This window comes from Hydra viridissima, unplaced genomic scaffold, assembly GCF_058129835.1.
Source record: "Hydra viridissima isolate aposymbiotic clone 2 unplaced genomic scaffold, HvirCarnegie_v1 scaffold_9, whole genome shotgun sequence".
Lineage (NCBI taxonomy): Eukaryota > Metazoa > Cnidaria > Hydrozoa > Anthoathecata > Hydridae > Hydra > Hydra viridissima.
The window spans coordinates 13,054,749-13,076,472 of record NW_028324308.1 but is presented as its reverse complement, the minus strand read 5'-3'; the positions used below and the strand labels follow the sequence as shown (position 1 = coordinate 13,076,472).

General features: G+C 29.5%; 3 protein-coding genes and 1 long non-coding RNA gene across 6 annotated transcripts; 2 read left to right on the top strand and 2 right to left on the bottom strand.

The window, feature by feature from the left end:
* The first annotated feature begins 274 nt into the window (after positions 1-274).
* Positions 275-5,398, top strand: LOC149884134 (uncharacterized). Its single transcript, XR_016455975.1, has 2 exons — positions 275-4,407; positions 4,533-5,398. It is a non-coding gene; the product is annotated as an uncharacterized LOC149884134 (long non-coding RNA).
* A 3,687-nt stretch (positions 5,399-9,085) lies between these two features.
* Positions 9,086-11,742, bottom strand: LOC145185618 (uncharacterized). The gene is made up of 5 exons (XM_090097169.1): positions 11,279-11,742; positions 10,811-10,966; positions 9,622-9,818; positions 9,375-9,534; positions 9,086-9,300 (listed from the first exon to the last, which is right to left on the bottom strand). The coding sequence occupies exons 1-5, from the start codon at positions 11,388-11,390 to the stop codon at positions 9,134-9,136; spliced, it is 792 nt and encodes a 263-aa protein (XP_089953295.1). The 5' UTR covers positions 11,391-11,742; the 3' UTR covers positions 9,086-9,133.
* Positions 11,743-11,820: 78 nt separating this feature from the next.
* Positions 11,821-16,408, bottom strand: LOC145185619 (serine/arginine-rich splicing factor 10-like). 3 transcript variants are annotated; one of them, XM_090097172.1, is made up of 7 exons: positions 16,249-16,372; positions 15,728-15,856; positions 15,076-15,427; positions 13,392-13,574; positions 12,887-12,950; positions 12,556-12,606; positions 11,821-12,183 (listed from the first exon to the last, which is right to left on the bottom strand). In XM_090097172.1, exons 5-7 carry the CDS (start codon positions 12,937-12,939, stop codon positions 11,970-11,972), a joined length of 318 nt encoding a protein of 105 aa, XP_089953298.1. In that variant the 5' UTR covers positions 12,940-12,950; positions 13,392-13,574; positions 15,076-15,427; positions 15,728-15,856; positions 16,249-16,372; the 3' UTR covers positions 11,821-11,969. The 3 variants fall into 3 exon arrangements, with proteins under 3 accessions (XP_089953298.1, XP_089953296.1, XP_089953297.1); XM_090097170.1 differs by lacking the exon at positions 15,076-15,427 and having other exon boundaries at positions 13,392-13,495; positions 15,752-15,856; positions 16,249-16,408; XM_090097171.1 differs by lacking the exon at positions 13,392-13,574 and having other exon boundaries at positions 16,249-16,393.
* Positions 16,409-18,593: 2,185 nt separating this feature from the next.
* On the top strand, positions 18,594-20,262 carry LOC145185537 (N-acetylglucosaminyl-phosphatidylinositol de-N-acetylase-like). Its single transcript, XM_080061469.2, has one exon. It carries the CDS (start codon positions 19,036-19,038, stop codon positions 19,858-19,860), a length of 825 nt encoding a protein of 274 aa, XP_079917595.2. The 5' UTR covers positions 18,594-19,035; the 3' UTR covers positions 19,861-20,262.
* The last annotated feature ends 1,462 nt before the right edge of the window (positions 20,263-21,724 follow it).

Sequence of the window (21,724 nt, the reverse complement as noted above, 5' to 3'; positions counted from 1 at the left end):
TATTCGTGAAACGTTGTGCTATGAATAACGCTTACAAGCTGTTGATAGTTGTTTGAAATTAAACTTGTGAAAAACTTACAAATGAAATCTTCCTAGAAACAACTTGTCATCATTTACATATATATATATATATATATATATATATATATATATATATATATATATATATATATATATATAATTTTAAATTTATGTAATTGCAAATATATTATATATTAATTTTTTATTAATTTTTACATGACATTAATTTGTTTTTAAATCGTTATAATTGGTTTTAAAGAACTATTAGTAAATTAGTTTTAATATATTTTTTTGTTACAAAATGGTTAAGTAACAGACTGGTCTGTTTTTTTTAATTTTTTTCTTTATCTTATAGTGTTTTTTCTTCGACCGCGGTAAAAGCTAAAAGGAAATTCATCTACCCAAACCACTTGTCTCTGTTGGACTTTAGTCCAGTCTTTGTGCACAATATACATCCAAGTAGTTAAAATGTTACCCCTCGTAGAGGCTCCTTCCCTAAAATTCTATGCCGCTTCTTGGGCTTTTCATCTTAACTAGTTCAGTTCCCACAGAGACTCAAGAGAGATTCTGTAGCTACTCCCTCTGCTTATGCTATATTAGAAAGCACGCGTCGTTCTTAGGTTATACTATTCACTTTCACAAGAAGTAAACCGCTTATTTGACACATCTCTTCGTCACTTTTACTTAGTGATATCAACATATCTAAGCTGGTTGCAAAGCACTTTCATATGCATATAACTTAATAATGAGCTCCGTTTTATAATGCAGGCGCAGTCGAATCTTACAAATTAAAGCAGGGTCACATCTATTTGATACCTTTTTCAACTTTTTTACATTCAAGACTTATTTAAATAGTTTATTCTCAACATTTGATGCCATAGGCAACATCGATGTACTCTCAGTCGTTTATCTCAGTTTTCATTTCTAATTTAAAGAAATTTAATTTACTTCAACCATTCTTAACGGATGTCTGTATTATTTTAGCTATTGTATATACTTTGAGCACAAACTTTATTAATCTTTTTTTCTTTTTCAGAATCATTTAATGGACTCAGATTACCTTATATAATGCCTAGAAATTTCAAAAGTTCACCTGAAGCCTTTTTTTTTACGTTATAGGCATTTTATGTCATTAGCGCAGCAAAAGAAAATCACGGCAGAAATTTCGAAAATTAACAAATGGTTGCCCATTGAAGTTCAAGACAAAATGTGGACACCACATTTGACTTGCAAACGAAGTTGCTGTTTATCAAGAAATTGAATCAACTAACAAAAACTTTATTTTCGATTTGCTATGATTTAAAGAGAGTTAAATAATCTCACTAAATGATGACACACTGACTGTAATTTTTTCTCTGTTAATATTACTGAATTTTTGTCGAAAAGCAAACACCAAATTGTGTACCCGAATTGTTCCAGTACAACCGGTTAATGGGTTAAATTCTGTGAACGGTACAAACATAGACGAGTGTACGACTGATTTTTTTTTACTTTTAAAATTTATCACAAATGCATCCTGTGATTGGCGTCTGTTTATTGATTTAATCTAAGAGAAGTGATAGCCATTATGCAAAAATATGGCTTTTAAGGCCGTATATAAGAAGCCGCAATCAGAAGCCATGTATTTCAATTGCTCATTCTGTATATTTATATCAAACTCACAAAAGTATGAAAATATTGCTTGATTCTATAACAAAACCCATCATTATTGTATAATTATTGCTGTGATAGCGAGTATACTTGCTTGCGCGTATTTATAAGAGTTTTTGTGTTCTTGTTATTATATTACATGATACCACGGTTTAAATTTGTAATTGTATAGAGGATTTTTCTATAGTTAAACTTGCTATAAAAATAATCTATTTTTATATTGATATTAATAATCTATATTTATACTAATAAAAATTAGTATTTCACCGTTATTTAAAGTTATATAGAGGGTAAAGATTGGTTGGGAATTACAACTTAAGGATTTAAAGGTCATCGGAATGCTTATGGGTATGCACCAAACTCCTTCGTTTGCAGAGTTTATCACCTTGTGTTGGTTGATCAACCTAAAATTTTCTTACCACTACTTCATGTCATACTTGGTTTAATGAAAAACTTTATGAAAACAATTAGCAAAACTGACTTGATAGGGTTTTAATACTTGGTTGAAAAATTCCCAAGATTATTGCAGCGAAACTTAAAGCGAAGACTTTTACCGGATCTCAAATTCGAGAGGTTTTGAAAGAAAAACATTTTAAAGAATTACTTAGTAATGATGAAAAAGAGGCATGGAAAGCATTCGCATGTTTTTGTAAGTATTTTCTTGGAAACCACAAATCGCACGAATATGAAAATGGCTACTCGATTCGGTTAAAAAAAAGGCTGTCGTATGTCGCTAAAAGTGCATTTTCTACTTTCGCATATTTTTTCCTGAAAACTTGGGCGCCGTGAGCGATGAACAAGATGAACGCATTTACCAAGTTATTCAAGATATGGAAACCCGTTATTAAAGAATTTGGAATAAAAGCATATTAGCTGAAAATTAGCAGAAAAAATCTACAAAAAGTACGTGCACGCAGAGATTTTGATTGACTCTTGTAATAACAACTTTAACTAAAAGGATTATAAGTACGTTAGCAGCGTTAGATATCAAACTATAACTCTGTTAAGCTTAGATATTAAACTATATAACTGGATATTGAGAAACATGGAATGTACAAAAAGACATAGTATCTCAACAGTTAGACGTGCTGCTTTTTATACAACGAATTTTTGTTCCATTTACAAATATTCGTTTAAGTAAAAAAATATTCGTTAAACAAATACTTTTTATCAATAAATTATTTTATCAATATATTTATTAGACTGCTGAGTATTCTATAAGATTGGCTACACTTATTTTTTTGGCTAATTTTCTTCCTAATTTTTTGCAACAGTTTTTGCTATTTTGTGTACTTCTTTTTGGGTTTAGTTTTTCTTGCTAAAAGTTTACAATTAGCAGAATAATGGAAAATTGTTTAGTAAATTTGGTAGATTTAGCCCCATTGCCAACGTCAAGGTCATCCTAACAATGGAGGTTTTTTTTTTTGTTTGTATGCTTTTTTGTCTTTATTTTGCTACTTTTTGGTTTAAATTCTTATTACTATAGTATTAAAGTTATTAGATTTGATTACCAAAACTTTCAAAATCACGAAGTTGTGTTGTCATTTTTTTTTTTGTTTGTAACTTTTTTACATAGTTTTTGTTCATCACTATCTTTATATCCAACATAAAGTTAGAAATAGTCTTCATGTCTTTCTTCAAGTAGCCAAATCTCAACATTGTCAATGCTGAGATTAGTTCTTCGTTTTAATTCTAAATTTCCAGCTGTTGAAAATACTTGGTCTGAGGTAGCTTTTAATGCTGTGATGCACAAGAACTTCCTTGCCAGCTTTCTTAGAAGTGAGAACTTCTTACAGTTGGTCTTTCAATATTCAAGAAAATCTGAGTCCTCGGGGTCAACCTTTTCATCATAATGTAAGACAACTACATACTTTGTCTATATACAAGAACGATTTTTTTCAATCTGTTTGGTAGGATTCTTTTTTAAATCTGTTTGGTTCGAATTGTGACCATAAAGCTTTTTAAGTGCACATGTTGAGGCATCTTTATCATTTAGGGAATTCATCCTCTAAATGAGTTTGCTGAGTGATGACGAGTTAGTATTGCTAGCAGGGCTTCCCAAAACATCTTTTCCTCCACATTTTAAGAATTGTTTAAGTAGCGGCTATCTTTATATCCTCATGTCTTACCTCATCTATTGCAAAGAAGCACCCTTAAATCACGGGTAAAGAAAATGTGATATTGAATACTCAATGACAACAGCAAGTGATTTTCTGTTGCCAATTTGATCTAATCTTTTCTTAAGATTGTAGATTTTCAAGATCACTATGTTAATTACTAGACCTAGGTCAGAACTAAGACATTTCCAAATCTTATCAATTGGATTTTTCATCATTATTTGGAAATAACTCTTCAATAACATTTGAAGTCTCTGGCATTTTAGACAAGCACCATTCGAGGTCAAAAATGGATCTCAACTGCTTAAGATCTGAATTCAAGTGAGTTAGCGCTGAACAAGAGTTGTTCAATTTTCCTAATTTACTCAGTAGCATCTTTCTTCAAGATAATAGTTGACTTAGCAAAATGATTGAAGCGGCCAAACAATTTCTTTAGTAGTTAACTTATATATTCATTTAGATTCTTAGACCATGGCATTACAACATGAGGTTGGTTAGGAACTTTAATTGATTTTTGGAGTTTTTGTTACTTGAAGATAAGCAGAGGCATATAATGCAGAAAGTTAAGGTGGTAGGCCTATGAAAAATAGAGATTTTTGATCAAAAATTGAAAAAATAGGTAATATATTGTATTTATGTAAAAATTTATCCTCGATCTTCTGATATATAACTTGTTTAGGTTTGATCAAACTAAAAGGGTTTAAAATAACTTATATTATCAGCTAGTTTGTTTATTTACCTTAGCAACGCCATAGCAACGAAAGATTAAAACCTTTATTTTACCCAAATTTGATGGTCAAAATGACAAATCTTGTGAAGCTTCTTTTTCCAATTTAATATAGATCTGCGCTGTTTTTGGTCATGCTTTAAAATCACATTTTCTTATAATAATTGTCGTATTGAACTGTATATTGGTTGTGGAATAAAATCATTATTTATGAATTTTTCAACTCTTGATTTAAATCAAACAAGTTGTACTGGTGTATAATTGTAATGTCTTCTGGAAAAAGCAACAAGCAAAATTTTTCACGAAAAAGAAAGAAAAAGCCTCCTTTAAACAAATATTCAAGAATAAATCTTTCAAATATTTCATCAGAAAAAGTTTCATCTTGCATAAGTAAAAAGAGGCTAATTATAGATCAAACTAATCTCAATACCAAGAGTCTTTATTCATAATATAATAAAACCTATTTTTAAAGATTTATCTGATGACAATTTGCTAAGTAAATGTTTACATGGTCAAACCCAAAATTCAAATGAAGCATTTCATTCAATTTTATGGACTCGATGTCCTAAAAACATTTTTGTAAGTAGAAGAACATTTGAACTTTGTATAAACTCTGCAATAGTTCATTATAATGACGGTGGAGATGGGGTAAAATCTGTTTTAAGTCACTTCGGATTGTTAGGATCATTGACTATTCCAAAACTGATTTTAAAGGACCAAAAGCGAATTGTAAACAAGCGTCGTAAATCAACTTCAATATGCAAAAGGCAAAGAAAAAAACTTAGATCTCTTCATAAAGGATACTTAGATACTGAAAAAACTGATTCATATAGCACTGGTAGCTTTTAAGGAGTGTTTTTAGACGTAATTTTTTGATTTTAAATTTTTGACTCGATTTTTCTCATTTTGAGATTTTAATTTTTTTTTAAATTTTAAAACATGATATCTCCAGTTTAAAGTAAGCAATTAAGCTGAAATTTTCAGGATATGTTCTTCATACATGTAGAATTCATTTGTCATAAGATTTTTAAAATTTCTTTTTTTGGGGCGCTACAATGTGGTTTTATCTGCCAGAGTTTTTTTATAAAAATATATATTCAAGTTTAAAAGTCAATATAATCTGAACTAGGAAGGCAAATTTAAAAATCCTATGACAAATGAATTTTATACATATGTAGAACTACCATACCAAATTTGAAGTTTTGATTTATTGTCGTTTTTGAGAAATTGTGTTTTGAAGTTTTCGTTTTTTTCACACTTTTTAATATAATTTCGAGGCAAGCGAGGCACTTTTTTATATATTTTATTGATTTTATGTTTAATTTCATAATTATTGTTAACAACGGATTAGTTTTATTGTAAATATATCTTTAATACTTGAAAAAATTTTTTCATAGGCCTACCACCTTAAGAATATGACCCAGGGGTGACAACAACTCTAACTCTTTTTGTTCTGCTAATAAACTTGTCATCCGAAAAGTTGTTATCTTTTTATTCCTATCTCTGATAAAAAAAAAATTTTATGCTCTGTTTTCCAGAACAATTTTTTTAGTGAAGAACTGTCTTTACCTGGGAAATTTCTTTACTAGAGAAATTTTTTGTCTATGATGTTCCTTTAACTCAAAAGTTTAGATATTTGCTCTTAAGAATCAAGGTTTTTTTTAGAATGCTATTATTTACGATTAATTAATAAACACAATTTTTATCATGTCTTCCAAAAGTTTATTATTTGTCTAAGCAAGAGTTATTTTACAGTGATTACATGACATGATCTTGCTTCTCTTATAAAGAACTGAATTTCCAAAAATCTTGACATGAATATTTTTAACTACCAGGTTTGAATCAACTTCTTTTTTACAGAAATGTAAATAATACTATAGAACAGCATCCTTAATTAGATGAAGGGCTTGTTAAGTATAGCGTTCAGTGACTATTCGCGAACTTTGTCTAATTTTTTATAAAAGAAAAGTTGAGATAAATGTAGTTGATCTAAGAGAAAAGAAATAGTGTATCTATGAAGAAGTAATTTTTATCATTCCTAACTTCAATGCTATGTACTTTTCATTGGTCAGCAGTATTCTTTTTTTCTTCTTTTCAATTGCTAGAATTTAATGAAAAATGTTTTTAAATGTTTGTGATTTAAGAAATTTTAAAAAAAACTCATTTTAACAAATCACTATTTTGAATGCTTTTTTTCCTAATATGTAAAAGATTTAACAAGGTATTTGGAGAAGACACAAGTAAAACTTATAGATTTCTCATTAATACGTAATGTTCCAGAATTGAAAGATGATGAATTACTAGAGTAGTAAGCGATATTAAAGGAGATTTCAAGAGGTGAGCAGAAGGCCAGACTAGATATTCCCTTGACATAGAGTTCCAAGCACTTGTAATTGACCTTGCCCAATAAAAGCACTTTCATTAGGGCTCGTAGAACGCGTTATTTTGTTTTTATCTAACAATTGCCTTTAATTTAACAAACTGCCCAAATGCAAATATCAGCCATTGACGAAATGTTCCTCTATAAGCCATTTATAATCGGAACATACAAATAATAAGTTGCTCATAGTTCGGTATTTTCAGATTGACATCATGTGCGGAAAATGTGTCAGTAAATCCTTTTAAGAGCGTACAGATCATATTGGTTTAATGCTATTCATTCTTTTAGTGCTAAGTTACTTTTTGTAATCTCCGTTCGAGTATAGATCCGTTAGATACCCATTTGCCCGATAACCAGAAACAATAATCAAACTGGTTAACGGGCAATCGCAGCTAAGGAACCGAAACCGATAAATTATCAGGTACCCGTTTGGGTATTGAATTTTTTAATACCTGAAAACCAGAACACGGTTTTTATCTTAATCACCGTTCGGGTCGCGAAACTTAGTAAAAGATTTTTAAAAATAGAAAAAATCGCAAAATTCGTTTAGTCACTAAAATTTGCTACGAGTTATTGCTTACGGTAATTTTAGCATCTTTGAAATAGTCTGTGAAATGTATAAACTAAAATTTAAAAAGCTACCAATTTAAAATTATTTGAGCTGGGAGTTAGTTAAAGAAGTGTCTAATTAAACAGAGAGTCCACAGTTATTTAACAACATGAGTAAATGAAACAGGTTAAATGATGCGAAAATAAATGCAGTTTTGGCATTTTCACCTTTGAATCTTTATCTAACACTGATTACAAAATAAATATTTAAAATTTATTCTACTGTTTATTTTCACAAGTTTCTAAGCATGAAATAAATTGAAAGAAACATAAACAAAGGTTTAAAAAATCATTTTCAACAAATTCTTTGTCTTCTTCAATGTCATACATGTCCATAATGTTAATTGGATCAACAGGAGCTTCCTAGATGCCATTATCCGGCTCCTCATTTAGAATTGATGAAGAGCTTTTCATTTTTGAGTAGACTTTAAGTAGGATTTTTCTCTCAAATTAAGAGTAGTTGCTTTTGATTAGGAGCAGTTTTTCAGCTTTCAAAAGATCCATGAGATTTCTTCCCTTTGTGACTTTCAAGCTGGTAGCTCTGAGGAGGCTGAACTTTCTCAGCTTTGGCAAGAATTGGATAGACGTTCCGTTTTGTCACCCAGAACTGCATTGGCTTTCCCATAATTAAATGATCTTTCACATTTTTAACAAGGGTCTAAGTGGTTGGCAACCAGGTTGACAACTTGTCTAGAATTCTTTGCAACTTTAAGCAATGGTTGAAGGCAATTAGCACCCTGTGTAAAATTTACAGGCACTAAGCAGAGATTAAATTAATTGGCACTCTATTTACCTGGTTTTTCGGCTTCGCTTTCATGGGGAGGCAGGTCATCTTTTTCACGATCACTTCCTTCTTCGTTTTCAGTATCAAGATCGTCTTTACCTTGCGATGACAGAGCACTTGATTGGCTAGCGAACATTTTCGAAATGTTTTGCTCTTTTACACACGCCTGCTTTTAATTTTTAAAATTATAAACTTTCTAACATCATTTTAAGAAACGGAAAAGGACACGTTTGAAAAAATACAAACATCGTTTACAATCGTTTTCGCTTACCTTAAACTGTTCGTAACAAACAATTAGTCGTGCATTTCAAGTAAAAGGTGAGATACAGTAATTTTATCAAACGGATTGCGTTAATAGCATGAGGAAATATGGTTTTATTTAAGTGCCAAAAGGCCAAGTGAAAGTATAATTATTGCGATTATCATGGTTATATTTCACAATTATTTTTGAATAAAAAGGACTTTTTTCGTAGAATACTCAACAGTACCGTTAGGGAAATTTTTTTTTTAACAAGTAATCGGTAACCAGTAGGATTAATATATTTTGGATACCGATAATCTAAATTACTCGAAAGATTGAGTCGAGTGTGAGAAATTTTCAACTACCCGATCTTATCGGCTAATAATACCCGTTCGGGTAACCTGAGTCCGATAAAAATATCTTTAATTTTAATCGGTGTCCGATAACCGTTCGGTTCCTATCGGGACTCGGACATTCCCTATTCCTGATATTAATGGTCAGAGTAATTTTGACAAAAATCTTTGATACGATTGGTTAAGAAAAAGACAAAAAAAAGTCGGCGACGGAGGGTGAATTTAAGTAAACATTTGGTACACTGAATAATTTAAGAGCCAAGAGCTAAACGATTTTCTTCTTCAAGATGGTTTTTGCTACTCATGTGCATTTTCCAAGGCTGAGGCCCATTAAACTTTTTGTCACAAATCTCACAATAGTATTTCTTCGCTAACTCATCTGATTTTTGACACGAAGTTTTTTCCTTAGTTTCATAAGCTGTCAAGAAAAAACAATTAAAAAAGTAAGAGAACACTTAACTAGTAAAAAAAAGTTTTTAGAAAAAGGCTTACATGAAACATAAGGTTTAATTTTAGGCTGTTCGTTTAAGGGTGAAGAAAGATGATTGTTTTTAGCATTTATTTTCATTTTCAATTCAATTTTTTTCTCTTTTTCTGTCATAAGACGTTTATTTTCTAACCAAGGTAAACTTGTCAGTTTTTCTTCTAGAACCTAGAAGGAAATAATTACTCTACAAAAGTTTAATGACAACTTTTAAGATAAACTAAAGATTTTAAAAATTTTAAATACATATCTTACCAAACAATAATTTGCAGGAACATAACCGACTTGATCTTGAGCGTTCATAACTTTCCACCACAAAGGGTTCTGGCTTGGAAAATGCTCTGGTTGGAGTAGGTAAAGTTTTTCACCTTGCTTAATTGTAAGTTCAACAAAACCACCAGGCTGTTCTGTATTTTCTGTATAACTGTATTTAGCCATAAGCATTGGTAGTGCTAAAATATACCATAAATCTTTGACTCTATTTAGATATATCTTATGAAGGCCAAGCTGTCATTTTTATTACTGACATTAATATAAGTTATGCAGCTCTCAAGGAGTTGTTTAGTTACATGATTTATTAAACATACTGTTTTTAAAATACTTTTTAAAAAACATTTTCTAAAATACTAGCTTTGAACAAAAAATTAAAGAATCAGCAAGAAATATTGGCTAACTAAGTAAGGAAACATGATGGCATACTTGCGCTAATAGGTCCAACTCAGTTTTAATGTAGAAATGTACTCCAAATTACTCCTAGAACTAGCCAAGTTGCTAACAAATTACAACGTTTTTTCATAACTAACTTTCAGAATATTGGAAATTTATTTCAAAATTTTAACTAAGGAAACTATAGGTAAAAGTACAATAAGATCATCTCCAAGTAAACATCAGAGCGTCAGTAGGGAAGATATTGTGAAGTCAATGGATCGGTAATTTTTTCCAATATCCATCCTATGATACTGATACCGAATAGGTATTGTCTCGGTAGGAGGGATTTTTCCGATACCAACTTTGAAACATCGCCGATGGTAAGTATCACACATAGGAGACTTCCGAGACTCTGATGCTTACTTCCAGGTACTTTTAAACTTAAAGTTTCATAATGAATTTCAAAATGATTTCTTTTTTTTTTTTAGATAAATTGGATAATTTGTAAACAATAAACATTTTTTTTGGGAGGGGGATTTCATAATATATTAATTTTCCAAAGTCATATGTTTGTTTGTAATTACAGACACATCCCTAATTCTGAGTGAATTCAGCCTACAATATTTTTGGTAAAAAACTAGTTGTACAACCAGTGTAAGATGACCTTGATTTTATATCACTGAGTAGTTAGTCTTTATGCAAAAAGAAGCTAGAAAGGTCTAAAGATTATAAAATAAATTACAATTTAAATGTAACTTAAACTCACATGAAATTCATATAAATTCTAACAATGTACCTTCTTTATTCACTTCATTTGGATTTATAGGTTTGACAACATTAATTTGTTTCTTTAACTCCATTGGTGTTGGACATGGCATGAATGATTTCAGTGCTAAGACCCCTCTACCACGCCCTTTACTATAAATTTGCTTTACTTCTGACATATAGGTTACTAAAAACAAAATCAATGTTTATAGAAACAAACTCATGAACCTTAAGCAAAAAAGCAAAATGAACCAAAATACATGAATGATAAATGGTAATCAGACAGTATGAATACTTGAAATATCATGTGTATAAATACTCTTTCAATTATAAGGTCATCATTTTACCAAGAACAAGATTAAAAAAAGTAATTAAACTAATTTCTGAAAAACTCAAACATTTTTTAGAAAAAGACAGCTTTAGATAAAAAATAATAACATTTAGATATCAGACTCACACAGTTAAAGGAAATAGATTTCAGGAAAAATTCTCTGCTTACATTTTCTTTGCAGTAACTTTTGTAACTGATTTGCAAGAAACTTCATAACACCAGATAAGAGATTTCCTGAGATAAAGAGACAAGCCAACACAATAGCATAATATTGTGTCATGATTTATACAGAAAATATATACACAAATCACTGAATCAATATAACAGAGGAAACAAACTCTTTAAATAAAATTTAAGTTAGCTCTAAAGTTTTTGTTGTTTAGTAGTACTAAATAGAAATTACTATGAAATATATTAACAAAGCTTTTAGTCTATCAAATTTGTTACAAGAATAAACTAAGCTCTGTAAGCTGGCAATCAGACAGTATGAATACTAAATTTTCATAGTAAATACTCTTTTTGTTTACTTAAATGTCATCATTTTACCAAAGCCTACAGCCACACATAACAACACATAAATGGGATTATTTTTATGTGACATTAAACACTAAACAAAGTGTTGCTAAACTTAAAAAAAAAATTTATTTAATCACTATTTAGTAATTTTTACAACTAAAATTTGGCGCTTGCTTTAAGTATATTAAAAAGGCTTTTATTTTGAATAAAATGTTTATTTTAGTCAAACTATTTACAAAGTAAGGCAGAGTACCCAACTCTTCTAATAAACTGCAAATACTAAACCATAATCAGTATACAATTTCATTTAAAGTCCTAGATATATTTAAATCTTATATTCCATCTAATCGCCATTTTCTTTTGTAGAGGAACCACGAGACCTTGAGCGAGACCTAGATCTACTCGCACTACGAGACTTTCTGGGACTAGTTGATCTACGTGGAGAATATGATTTACGAGGACTGTGAGAAGGTGAGCGTTTAACAGGACTTCTAGATTGACTTCTTCGCCTTCTTGGACTTCTAGAGCGAGATCTAGAAGAATATCTTCGCCGACGCCTAAAAACAATAACTCCTTAAAAATTAAATTCCTTGCTATCTATCTGCTAAACACATGTAAAACAAACTCAGCTAAATTTTTTACAGTAGCTAAGTTAACACTTAGCAGACCACAAAATATGATTTAAAAATTGAAATCTAAAATTTCTTTACTTAAGGTAAACTCTAAAACCTCCAAATCAGAAAGCTAAATCAGAAGATAAGAAGATAATTGAACAAACAGTAGATAATTTTTAGACCTAAACATACTTAAAGCAGGAAAGTACTATTTAATCAATTGGCTTACAAACCAATTTACACAAAAAGAGTTGCAGAAGTGAAAATATCTGAAGAATTTCTTTTCTATTTTCTTTTTGAAAAAACTAAACTTACTTAGGTGAACGAGATCTACTACGGCTTCTTGAATATCGCCCTCCTCTGCGCCTGAAAAGTATGATAAATTACTATTAAAAAAATAAAATAATATCAGAAGTAACCAAACTAATACAATAAGGAAAATGCAGTTAATTCTAAAATTCTTTTTAAATAATTTAAAAAAAAAAAAAATCATGGAAGGATTACAGTGTTTCAAAATTAGGAACTAAAAGATGGCCAATAATAAATTCTAGCATTGCCAAGTTTTTGAAGCATTAAACCCAAGACTGCTAAATTTAACTACACAAATATTTTTTTAATAGCAGATATTCCAAAATAAACACTTTACCCTCCAAATCGGCCTCCATCTGAATATGAACCAGTAGATTCACGTGTTCTCATTTGACCAGGTGCTATAACAAAGTAAATAAAGAATTAGGAAAGTTATGAGGAGCCTCTCAATTTCATTAAATCATATACATATATGCATGTAAATGGCTCATTGACTTTAAAAGGCTACTGGATACTTTTTATTTAAGAAAATAGCAAAAAAGTTTAATAATTTGTTGTCCTTCAATTTAGCAACTAAAATTAACAACTACTTAAAATTAGGATCATATATTTAATTAGTTCATCAACATTTGATCAACTTAACTATTATAAATGTCTATGACAAATTGAAGTATTATGTGTGTAATTAGTCAAATAAAAACAATTTTTTAATCAAATTATAAATCTATATTACATTAATGTAACAGCAACTACTTTAATCAAAATTGAGCTGTAAAGTAACTACTGATGTAATGTAACTTGGCAAAGAGGGTTAATCTTTGATAAAGAACGATGTCACTCACTCTTTCTATCGCCTTCAGCATATTGAATATCAAGTTCTCGTCCGTGCAATCTTGCATGAGACTCGTGATATAAAGCATCTTCAGCATCTCTTATATCTTCAAATGTATTAACAGTTAAAGATGCGATTTAACAGATTTTTATATAATCATGAAAATTTCAACTTACAAAGTTGATTCCCTCCTCTTTCCATAGAAAACAAAAAAGTAAAAAAACTCACTGAAAACTTCTTAAAGAAAGAAAACCAGTAAATGTTATCTTATTAAAAATAAATATCTTATAAAAGTTGTTCAAAATTTTGGTATCTTGATTTTATTAACTAAAAGATTATTACAAACTGATCTGAACTAACAAAAATTAATTAGAAATTAAATCATAGTTTAATCCCTCATATTTCTGTAATAAATCAAGATGCTTGCAAATATATTTTAAGCTGTTTGGTTACATTAAGGCAATCAGGCCTGACAGAGGAATTAGAATGATTCTAAGTAACTCAAACATATTTGCAAAAAACAATTGTCCTAATGATCATAATGGTAATTCTATAAGATGGCAAAAGGAAACTTATAAAACAGATATAGCATAAATGGGAAACAACCAATCAGCTATCTGTTTCTAATGTCTAAATATACTGGTGCAACAAGCATTCATTAAACAATATTTCACAATTATGATTTTTATTTTTTGATTATAATTGTATTGTTGATGGCAAATTTTTCAAGTAAGGTATATAAATACCCCAACTTTATTTAGAGTTGCATGTCAGCATTAAGCAAGATCAGTAATTATCACCAACATCAGAAAAACAGGTCAATTTGGACTACCAGCTTACAGATAAACGTTGCTAAACTTCAACCATCATTTTTAGTTTTATCCCAACCACTAAGCTAATTTTGATTTAAAAAAAAAAAAAAAAAATTTGTGTAAATTTTTAAATTTTCCAATTTAAAAGAAAATTAACTTTTTTTAGCTAGCATTTTACTAAAGCTGTTCTTTGTCATTGTAAAAATTTCATAACATTTATATATGACAAATATGATGGAAACCACATTTAATTTCAGCTTAAAATGCTGTTAAACTTTTTTTAAAATAACATGATTATCCATTATTACAACATGTATTTTAGGCCTAAATAAGCTTTCACATAATTATATTTTGTAAATTTTAAAGGCTATATGAAATTGTGTTAGGCAACAAAAGTGCAGCCCTAAATTAATTTAAATGAAATCCCTTAAATAAAAAAAACAAACAAAAAAAACACAAAGCTTATAAATAGAAAATTTGATTTATAGACATCATTTTTGCATTTAACACATTTTCACCACATCCTTTTTTTAAAGCTGACAGCTTAGTAAATGTAGTAAGAAGTTTTTTATAGCCACTAGTATACTTATAAAGTTTTAGAAAATAAATGGAATACATAATATTAAATTGATCAAAATTATTTCAGAACAACAGTATAAAGTCTTTTGTAATTGGTAAAAAAATCAATATATATTTTTTTGAATTCAGGAAACAAAGCCTCATTAGAAAAGCAATTGGGATGAACTGTTATGTTATATTTTTAAACTGTGGACTTCTTCAGAGCAAGCATGTTACACAGAAATCAACATATATTTAAAGAGAACCAATAACTAGAAAACAGTTTCAGGCTTTGCACCTACCAAAAAAATTTTAATTAAATACCTGTAGAAGGCAAAATCTTTCAATTCTTTTTTACATTAAACCTTTCCAAATACATCAACTTGGAAAATTATCTTTACACATGATTCTTTTTTATTTTTGACAAATCTGTATCTGTAATCTGTTTAAAGCTTATTTCAAACCAGACTTGAAATATTCTGAAACTTGTTCTGTTATTTCTCAAAAGAATAGATTTTTCTGTATACAACGAAATTGCATTTAGAAGAAAGATTTTCTGTGTCAACTTGACTTTTGAAGGCTTGACTGTTTACTCTGTATTCTGTCAAATTACTTGACTTTAGCAGACTTGTATGGCAAACAAAAGTACCTTTCTTTAACTCACTTGATTCATGAACTAAAAACGAACACAGAGAATTTACTTTAGGGGCATTTTTGGACTTATTAGCAGTAAGTTGACATTTAGGCCTTAAATCCTACACGTGTGAGCTAATGAGTAATTTAAGATTAATTCTTGTTGATTGAAAATTTTGGATAAATAACAGTGGAAGTCTAGAGTGTTAAAACTTTAAGCCTGATGTAAAACAAAAAGCTCTACTTTATAATGAGCTTTTTTTTTTAACGTATAGCAGAGAACCAGCTAACATTAAAATGATTTGCTAAACTTTTCAGAAATATTAATTTTCCAAAATATTGCCTTTTCAAATCATGAAAAAGATATTGAACATAACAAAAGCCTCTTGGTTCACGAGTGTAATAATCCAATGGAATGTAAATATCCCGTATAGGCCCATATTTTGCAAACATTCTTCTCAAGTCATCACTCCTATATATATATAAAAAAAATCAATTAGGATATTTTTGAAACTCTTTTGTAAAATTATGTTGATTAAAGTTTAACATTAGGAATTAAATAAAAAGTTTTTTTAAAGTTACTTTTTAGCAGATTTTTAATGTTCTCTTAAAATTGGCTTTTAAGAGAACATTAAAAATCTCCCAAAAAATGGGGAAAAACACAAGTCTATCTTAACCTAGCGTTAAACTACTAGGCTGTAAATTTAAGTTCCAGTAAAATGCTTAGGTTATAAAGATATAAAATAGATAATACATCTGCAGCTACTTAAAGCATGATATTTAACTAAATAATACATTTGTAGCTATTTAAACAAAAATCTAATCACAACCTGTAACACAAAAAACATTTAAAAACAATCATACCGGGTTGACGAGCTTAAATTCCTTATATAAAGAGATGTATTTGGTGGTCTTGCATAGCGATTCCCAGACATGATTTTAAGAGAGTTTAGCAGCACTGATAACGACCAGCAACGTGCGCAGAGAGATTTAGTGAAAAGATTATACTGTGAAAAAGATTACTTCAAGTTGTCTTCTAAACTAATTTTATTGTTAGAACTACCATGTTGTCAAGCAAATCTAAAGTATTGCTAAACAGTCATAGGGATCAATGTTATAAAACTTACGCCTAAAACTTACGTTACAGTACGATTTCGTGAAAATATTGATTGATTATGAAAGAAAGTCATAAGTTCTTAATTAAAAACACTTTTTATTTTTAAACAACGACGAACAGTTTCACAATTTTTACATCAATTTTGATTTTTTTCTATGGTACGAGAAAGTTCGCATAAAATAATACGTAACTTTTTACAACATCAACCCATGGCAATAGTTAGTGAAATATTTTTTTTAGTTAAAAAAGGTGAACGCCAGGTCAAAGCAGTAGCAGATTCAGCGAAATTATCTGGCGAAGTCGAGACTAATTAACAATTATTTTGCTATAACAATATTTAATGGGCAGCCTGGGAAAGGCGCGCATTATGATTTCTGCACCATTGTAGAGATTGTGCATATATAGAGCGCTTTTTTTAGAATGTTGAGAATAAAAAAAAAACTTATATTATATGCAACATACCTATTGAATACAATAAACTACAGAGACTGAAACACCAACTGGTTTGCAGTACAGTCAACCTAATCTGGCATTTATAACAGTGGAAAACGAACAACAAAACTCAAGAACTATTTCTTTCACTACCAGACTTTTCTTCAGATCCCAAACTTTACTTTAATACAAAAATAAACGCGCGATTGATCTGGAAATTGTGTGAAACAGGACCATGTGAATCAGGCCTCAAGAAACCATTTCATTTCCAGCAGAGATTTGTTTAGAATACTCTTGGGGCGAGAATTTAAAATTGCTTAGTATACAAAACGTTTTTAGTAGAAAAAAAAGAACCAAAAAAAAAAAAAAATAAAGGCGTATTCTTTCACCAACTGATTAAAAAGTGTATTATTATGCTTTTTGATTATTAGCTGATTGTAAATCTCAAAATTATTACAAGAAATGATATCAGTCAATTGAAAAATGTCTTGAAATGAAATTGCTAATCAACATCAAAATGCAACGCGCCTATGTTCACCATTCAGAGATAAGATATATTTACCATTAGAGGACAAAAGGAATATTTAGCTCGAGCGATGGTTGTAGTATGGATACTGGAAACTTTAATGAACTTTTGTCTTTGTTACCCAAATTTTTTCGACTAAGGAAAATCAAATTTTATCAGGTTCAATATTAAATTTCATGAAGGCTAAAGCTTTCTCAATAAACTGACTTTAATCTGGGATATAATGCTTACAAAAATTTAAAAAAGATAAAGCAGTTATGTTAGTGCAGAATGAACCTCCTTTTCTGTTTTATCTTATACTTTCATAAGGTATTTTAGAGTGTTAAGTAATAAAATAAGTTATAAATATTAACCTTGGTTGAGAAACCCATTTCACTAATAACATTTAGAAACTTGGTTACATACTAGTAGAATCTTGGTTCTAATCTAATAGTAGCATCTAAAGCAGCGTTGTAGAACTCGTTTAACTTTAATCTTCTCACCAGTAGTCATTGGATACTTGATGTTTACGGGTACTGGTCAAGTAATAATCCCCATGCAACAAACATTATCTTTCGGGCATTGTCCGTACGTACTCGTACACAAGTGCGTACGGGCATTGCCCGTACTATCTGTATCTTGCCCGTAAGTGCATTTTTGTTAAACTCGTTTATACCCGTTAAAAGAAAGTTGGATTTGAGGTTTAAGATTTCATAAAATCTCAGAGTGAACTTTTTCTGTTTAATAAAGTCTCTCAGAGAGAACTTTGTGATCCAAAGGGTATGCGGAACTTCTATCTGAGACTCTTCTCTTTTCTTCTCCAGTCAGAAACTCTAAATTTTTAATAAAATTATGAAGTTCAGAGTTCAGAAATACCCTTCCTATAATGACTATAATTTGAGGAATTTTCAGAGATCAGCTCTAATTGAAGTTTTTGATTAACCAAATACTTTGTGACCATTTACCCAATCACCAATTATGATAAAATAATTGTATGTTTGTGTATATAGCTTTGCATGTTTGTGTGTATAAATGTATTTAATTTGAATAACAGTTGAAATATCTTATCGTTTTATGTAATTTTTTAACTGGTATTTTCGAGCATCCTAAAGGTAATAGGTGAAAGGAACAGGCTTTTACAAGTAGTAGCTTTTTTATTCAATTACTTGCATAAACTATGTTAGTTGTATGGCTTTTAACTGGCAATATTGCTGGTACTTGCCCGCTTTTCGAACTCGTACACATCACATCGAGTATCCGTACACATCGAGTATCACCAGTAATAAACTCTCAGAATGAGTTTTTTTTCACATTCATTTCACGCACTCGCGTTTAACTTAAGAAATAATATCGGCCAACACTCTTACCAGCCTTTAAATTAAAGTCAAGAACGTGCTACTTTGTTCAAAGTTTATTTAAACAAAATATTTAGCTGTGACTTTATTTTAATAGAAGTTTTATAACTAAACGAAATATAGTTGAAATACTATTTTCTTTCAAATGGATGCCAATGCAGCTAGTAGATAAAGTCACTTTATACACACTTTATAAATATATTTTGGTAAATATATATTTTTTAATTTAGAGATGCATAAATATGGCTTTAATAAACAAAAAAGATATCTTTTGGATTAGTATTAGTGCCAGTGCATTCATTTTAATGATAGTTTTTGTTGATAATACTTACCAGTGGGTAAACAAAAAGCTTCTTGCTTCTATCACATTTGTAATGACTTATAGTTACTTTAAGGTGAAGTCTATCAACAGAAATACAAAAAATTTACATTTTGATAAAAAGCAAAACTTTGCATTAGTTATTGCTCATCCAGATGATGAAGTTATGTTTTTTTCTCCTACTATATTAGCATTACGTCATCATGTTAATTTATATGTTATTTGTATTACCAAGGGTAACTACTATGGCTTAGGTAAAGTTAGAAAAGTAGAGTTATTTGAAAGTTGTCATTTTTTGGGTATACCAAGGAGTAAAGTTTTATTTTTAAAAGATAAAAAGTTTTATGATCACCCAACCCTGAAGTGGGACACAATTTTACTAACTGAGAAACTGCAAGGCTTTTTACAAAATCTTCAAATAAATACAGTTTTGACATTTGGTCCGAAAGGTGTTTCTGGCCATGTCAATCACATGGACTTGCACTGCGCTGTATGTTCTTTAACTAATTATCGAGTATTGTTTTTGACAGATGTTAACATCCTGAGAAAGTATGCAAGTTTTTTAGATGTTATCTACACCTATTTTTCTCAACCTTCAAATAGTCTATTGTTTATTAATGATAGTATATTAAAGACATTTTCATCATTAAGAAAGCACAAAAGTCAATTTGTTTGGTTTCGATTACTGTATATCATATTCTCAAGATATGTTTTGGTCAATGATTGGATTGTGCATGAAACTAAATAAAAAAGAAATTTCAATGTTGGATAAATTATTTATTGTTACTGCTAGCCTGCATTTTGTTTATGTCAAAAAATCTTTTTTTTTCAATTGTATAATAAACTGTAGGTTCTGTAGATTAAGGTTTTTTTTTCTGTAGGTTACAAATAATGTTCAGTTTTAATTTAAATCTTATTCTACCATCTTGATTTTTTTCTCCTCCTATTAAAGTTTTCTGTAGCTTAAATCAAGTGTTTTTTGTTAAGTGTTTAAAATTCTACTCTAATCAATCTCCTAATTACATATAAAAAACATAAAGGTGATGTTTTTAAGAAATTCTGTTAAATATTTGCTTTATGAAAACTGCATTCATTTATTTTGTACCATATAGATCTTAGAAAGTTATGTAAGTTTTAATTAAAAAGAAAATTTGGAAATTTTTTTTCTCAAAAAAACCTGTTAATTGACTTTAATTACATTACATTTTAACTACATTCTTAAAAGTTTCTTTATGGTCTTTTAATAATAACTGGAATGTCTTATATATTTAAGAGTCCCCAAGAATCTTTTTTTAAAACTGACAAAAAAGTAATTTAAACGTATACAAGTTTAAATAAATGCTTTCTAAGCTAGGGATAACTCTTTGATCATATGATCATTTGTTTGTGAAGTTATTTATTGTTAAAATCTGGAAATATATAATTTTTTTGTGTACATGTGTATATTGTATTATGTATATAATGGAAAAGTGGTCTCTTAAATAAAAATCATTTTTTTTTTTTTTTTTTTTGTAAAGTGAAACTACAGATCGGCAATCTTTTGTACAGTTTTACTTTTTAAAACAGTTTGGTTTAGTTCTAAATATATGCCCGTAAGATTGAAGTTTTTCTAAAAATTCGTCAATATAAACTGGTGTATTGATTGCTACAGCCTTGGAAGTACGAAACAATGGCTCGGACATACCACGGTTAGACACAGCTGTGTTAACAATGTTTTCGGAAATTTCTCTTTTCCTACAAAGTAAACATTTCTGAGTATATTTGTTAGATGTTTGTATATTATCCAAATTTCCCTGGCAGCAAAAAAATATATATTTTTCATCATCGATGTGTAGAAGTGATTTTATATTTTAGTGTTGATTAACAAGTTTTTTACTTCTTTTCTTTGCTTTTATTTTTAATTCAATTGTGTTTTAGGGAGTCTTTCACGTTGTCTGTATTGAATACTCGTTTTTTGAAATTGACGACCGAATTTAAGACCCATTTTTCTCTAACTGACCCTTTTTTAGTTGTTGACAAGTCTCTTTAGATTGGTTTTCTTTTATCTAATCCAGGATATCGGGCGGCCTGAGCGCTTTTTATCGAAAATAGACTAACCAGTTTCAAGTCTTTTTGAGTTCATCACGTGACTGTTTTTTTAACTATTCCATCTTTTTGGAAATGATTTACTATTCACTATTTTTCATACAAGGTTTATTACCAAAAAAAGGTTTCAAGACGTTTCCGAAAAGTTTCTCGTTCAGATGTATTACCACTAGAAAAGGGGAGTTCTGGGACAAAATCATTTTTCATCATCGTTGTCAAAATTTTGATAATCGCAGGGTGAAAATTTTCTGGGACAAAATCATTTTTTTCATCTTCGTTGTGAAAATTTTAATAATCGCGGGGTGAAAATTTTCTGGGGGGTAAAATTCCGACGACAAAACATTTTATTTTTCATGACGTGATAACGCGTAATGAAAAAAAACTTTTTAATTTTTGTAAAGGCGTTTAAATCTTGACCGAAAAATTTCTTTTTTTCTTTGTTCTTGTTCTTCTTCTTGTTTTTCTTCGAGAATTAATTTGTACCTTTCAATTTCGCGCTATCCTACTCCTTTGCTCCTTAAATATTC

What these genes read in the sequence shown, in the direction of transcription:
- LOC145185618 (XM_090097169.1), bottom strand. Translation starts at nt 11,390, where the DNA reads ATGACACAATATTATGCTATTGTGTTGGCTTGTCTCTTTATCTCAGGA. An exon ending in AAAGTTACTGCAAAGAAAAT is followed by an intron (nt 10,967 to 11,278) that starts GTAAGCAGAGAA and finishes TTTTGTTTTTAG; the next exon opens with TAACCTATATGTCAGAAGTA. An exon ending in TTCCTGCAAATTATTGTTTG is followed by an intron (nt 9,535 to 9,621) that starts GTAAGATATGTA and finishes ATTTCCTTCTAG; the next exon opens with GTTCTAGAAGAAAAACTGAC.
- LOC145185537 (XM_080061469.2), top strand. Translation starts at nt 19,036, where the DNA reads ATGGCTTTAATAAACAAAAAAGATATCTTTTGGATTAGTATTAGTGCC.
- LOC145185619 (XM_090097170.1), bottom strand. Translation starts at nt 16,319, where the DNA reads ATGTCTGGGAATCGCTATGCAAGACCACCAAATACATCTCTTTATATA. An exon ending in AATTTAAGCTCGTCAACCCG is followed by an intron (nt 15,857 to 16,248) that starts GTATGATTGTTT and finishes ATATATATATAG; the next exon opens with GAGTGATGACTTGAGAAGAA. An exon ending in AGTAGATCTCGTTCACCTAA is followed by an intron (nt 12,184 to 12,555) that starts GTAAGTTTAGTT and finishes TATTGTTTTTAG; the next exon opens with GCGTCGGCGAAGATATTCTT.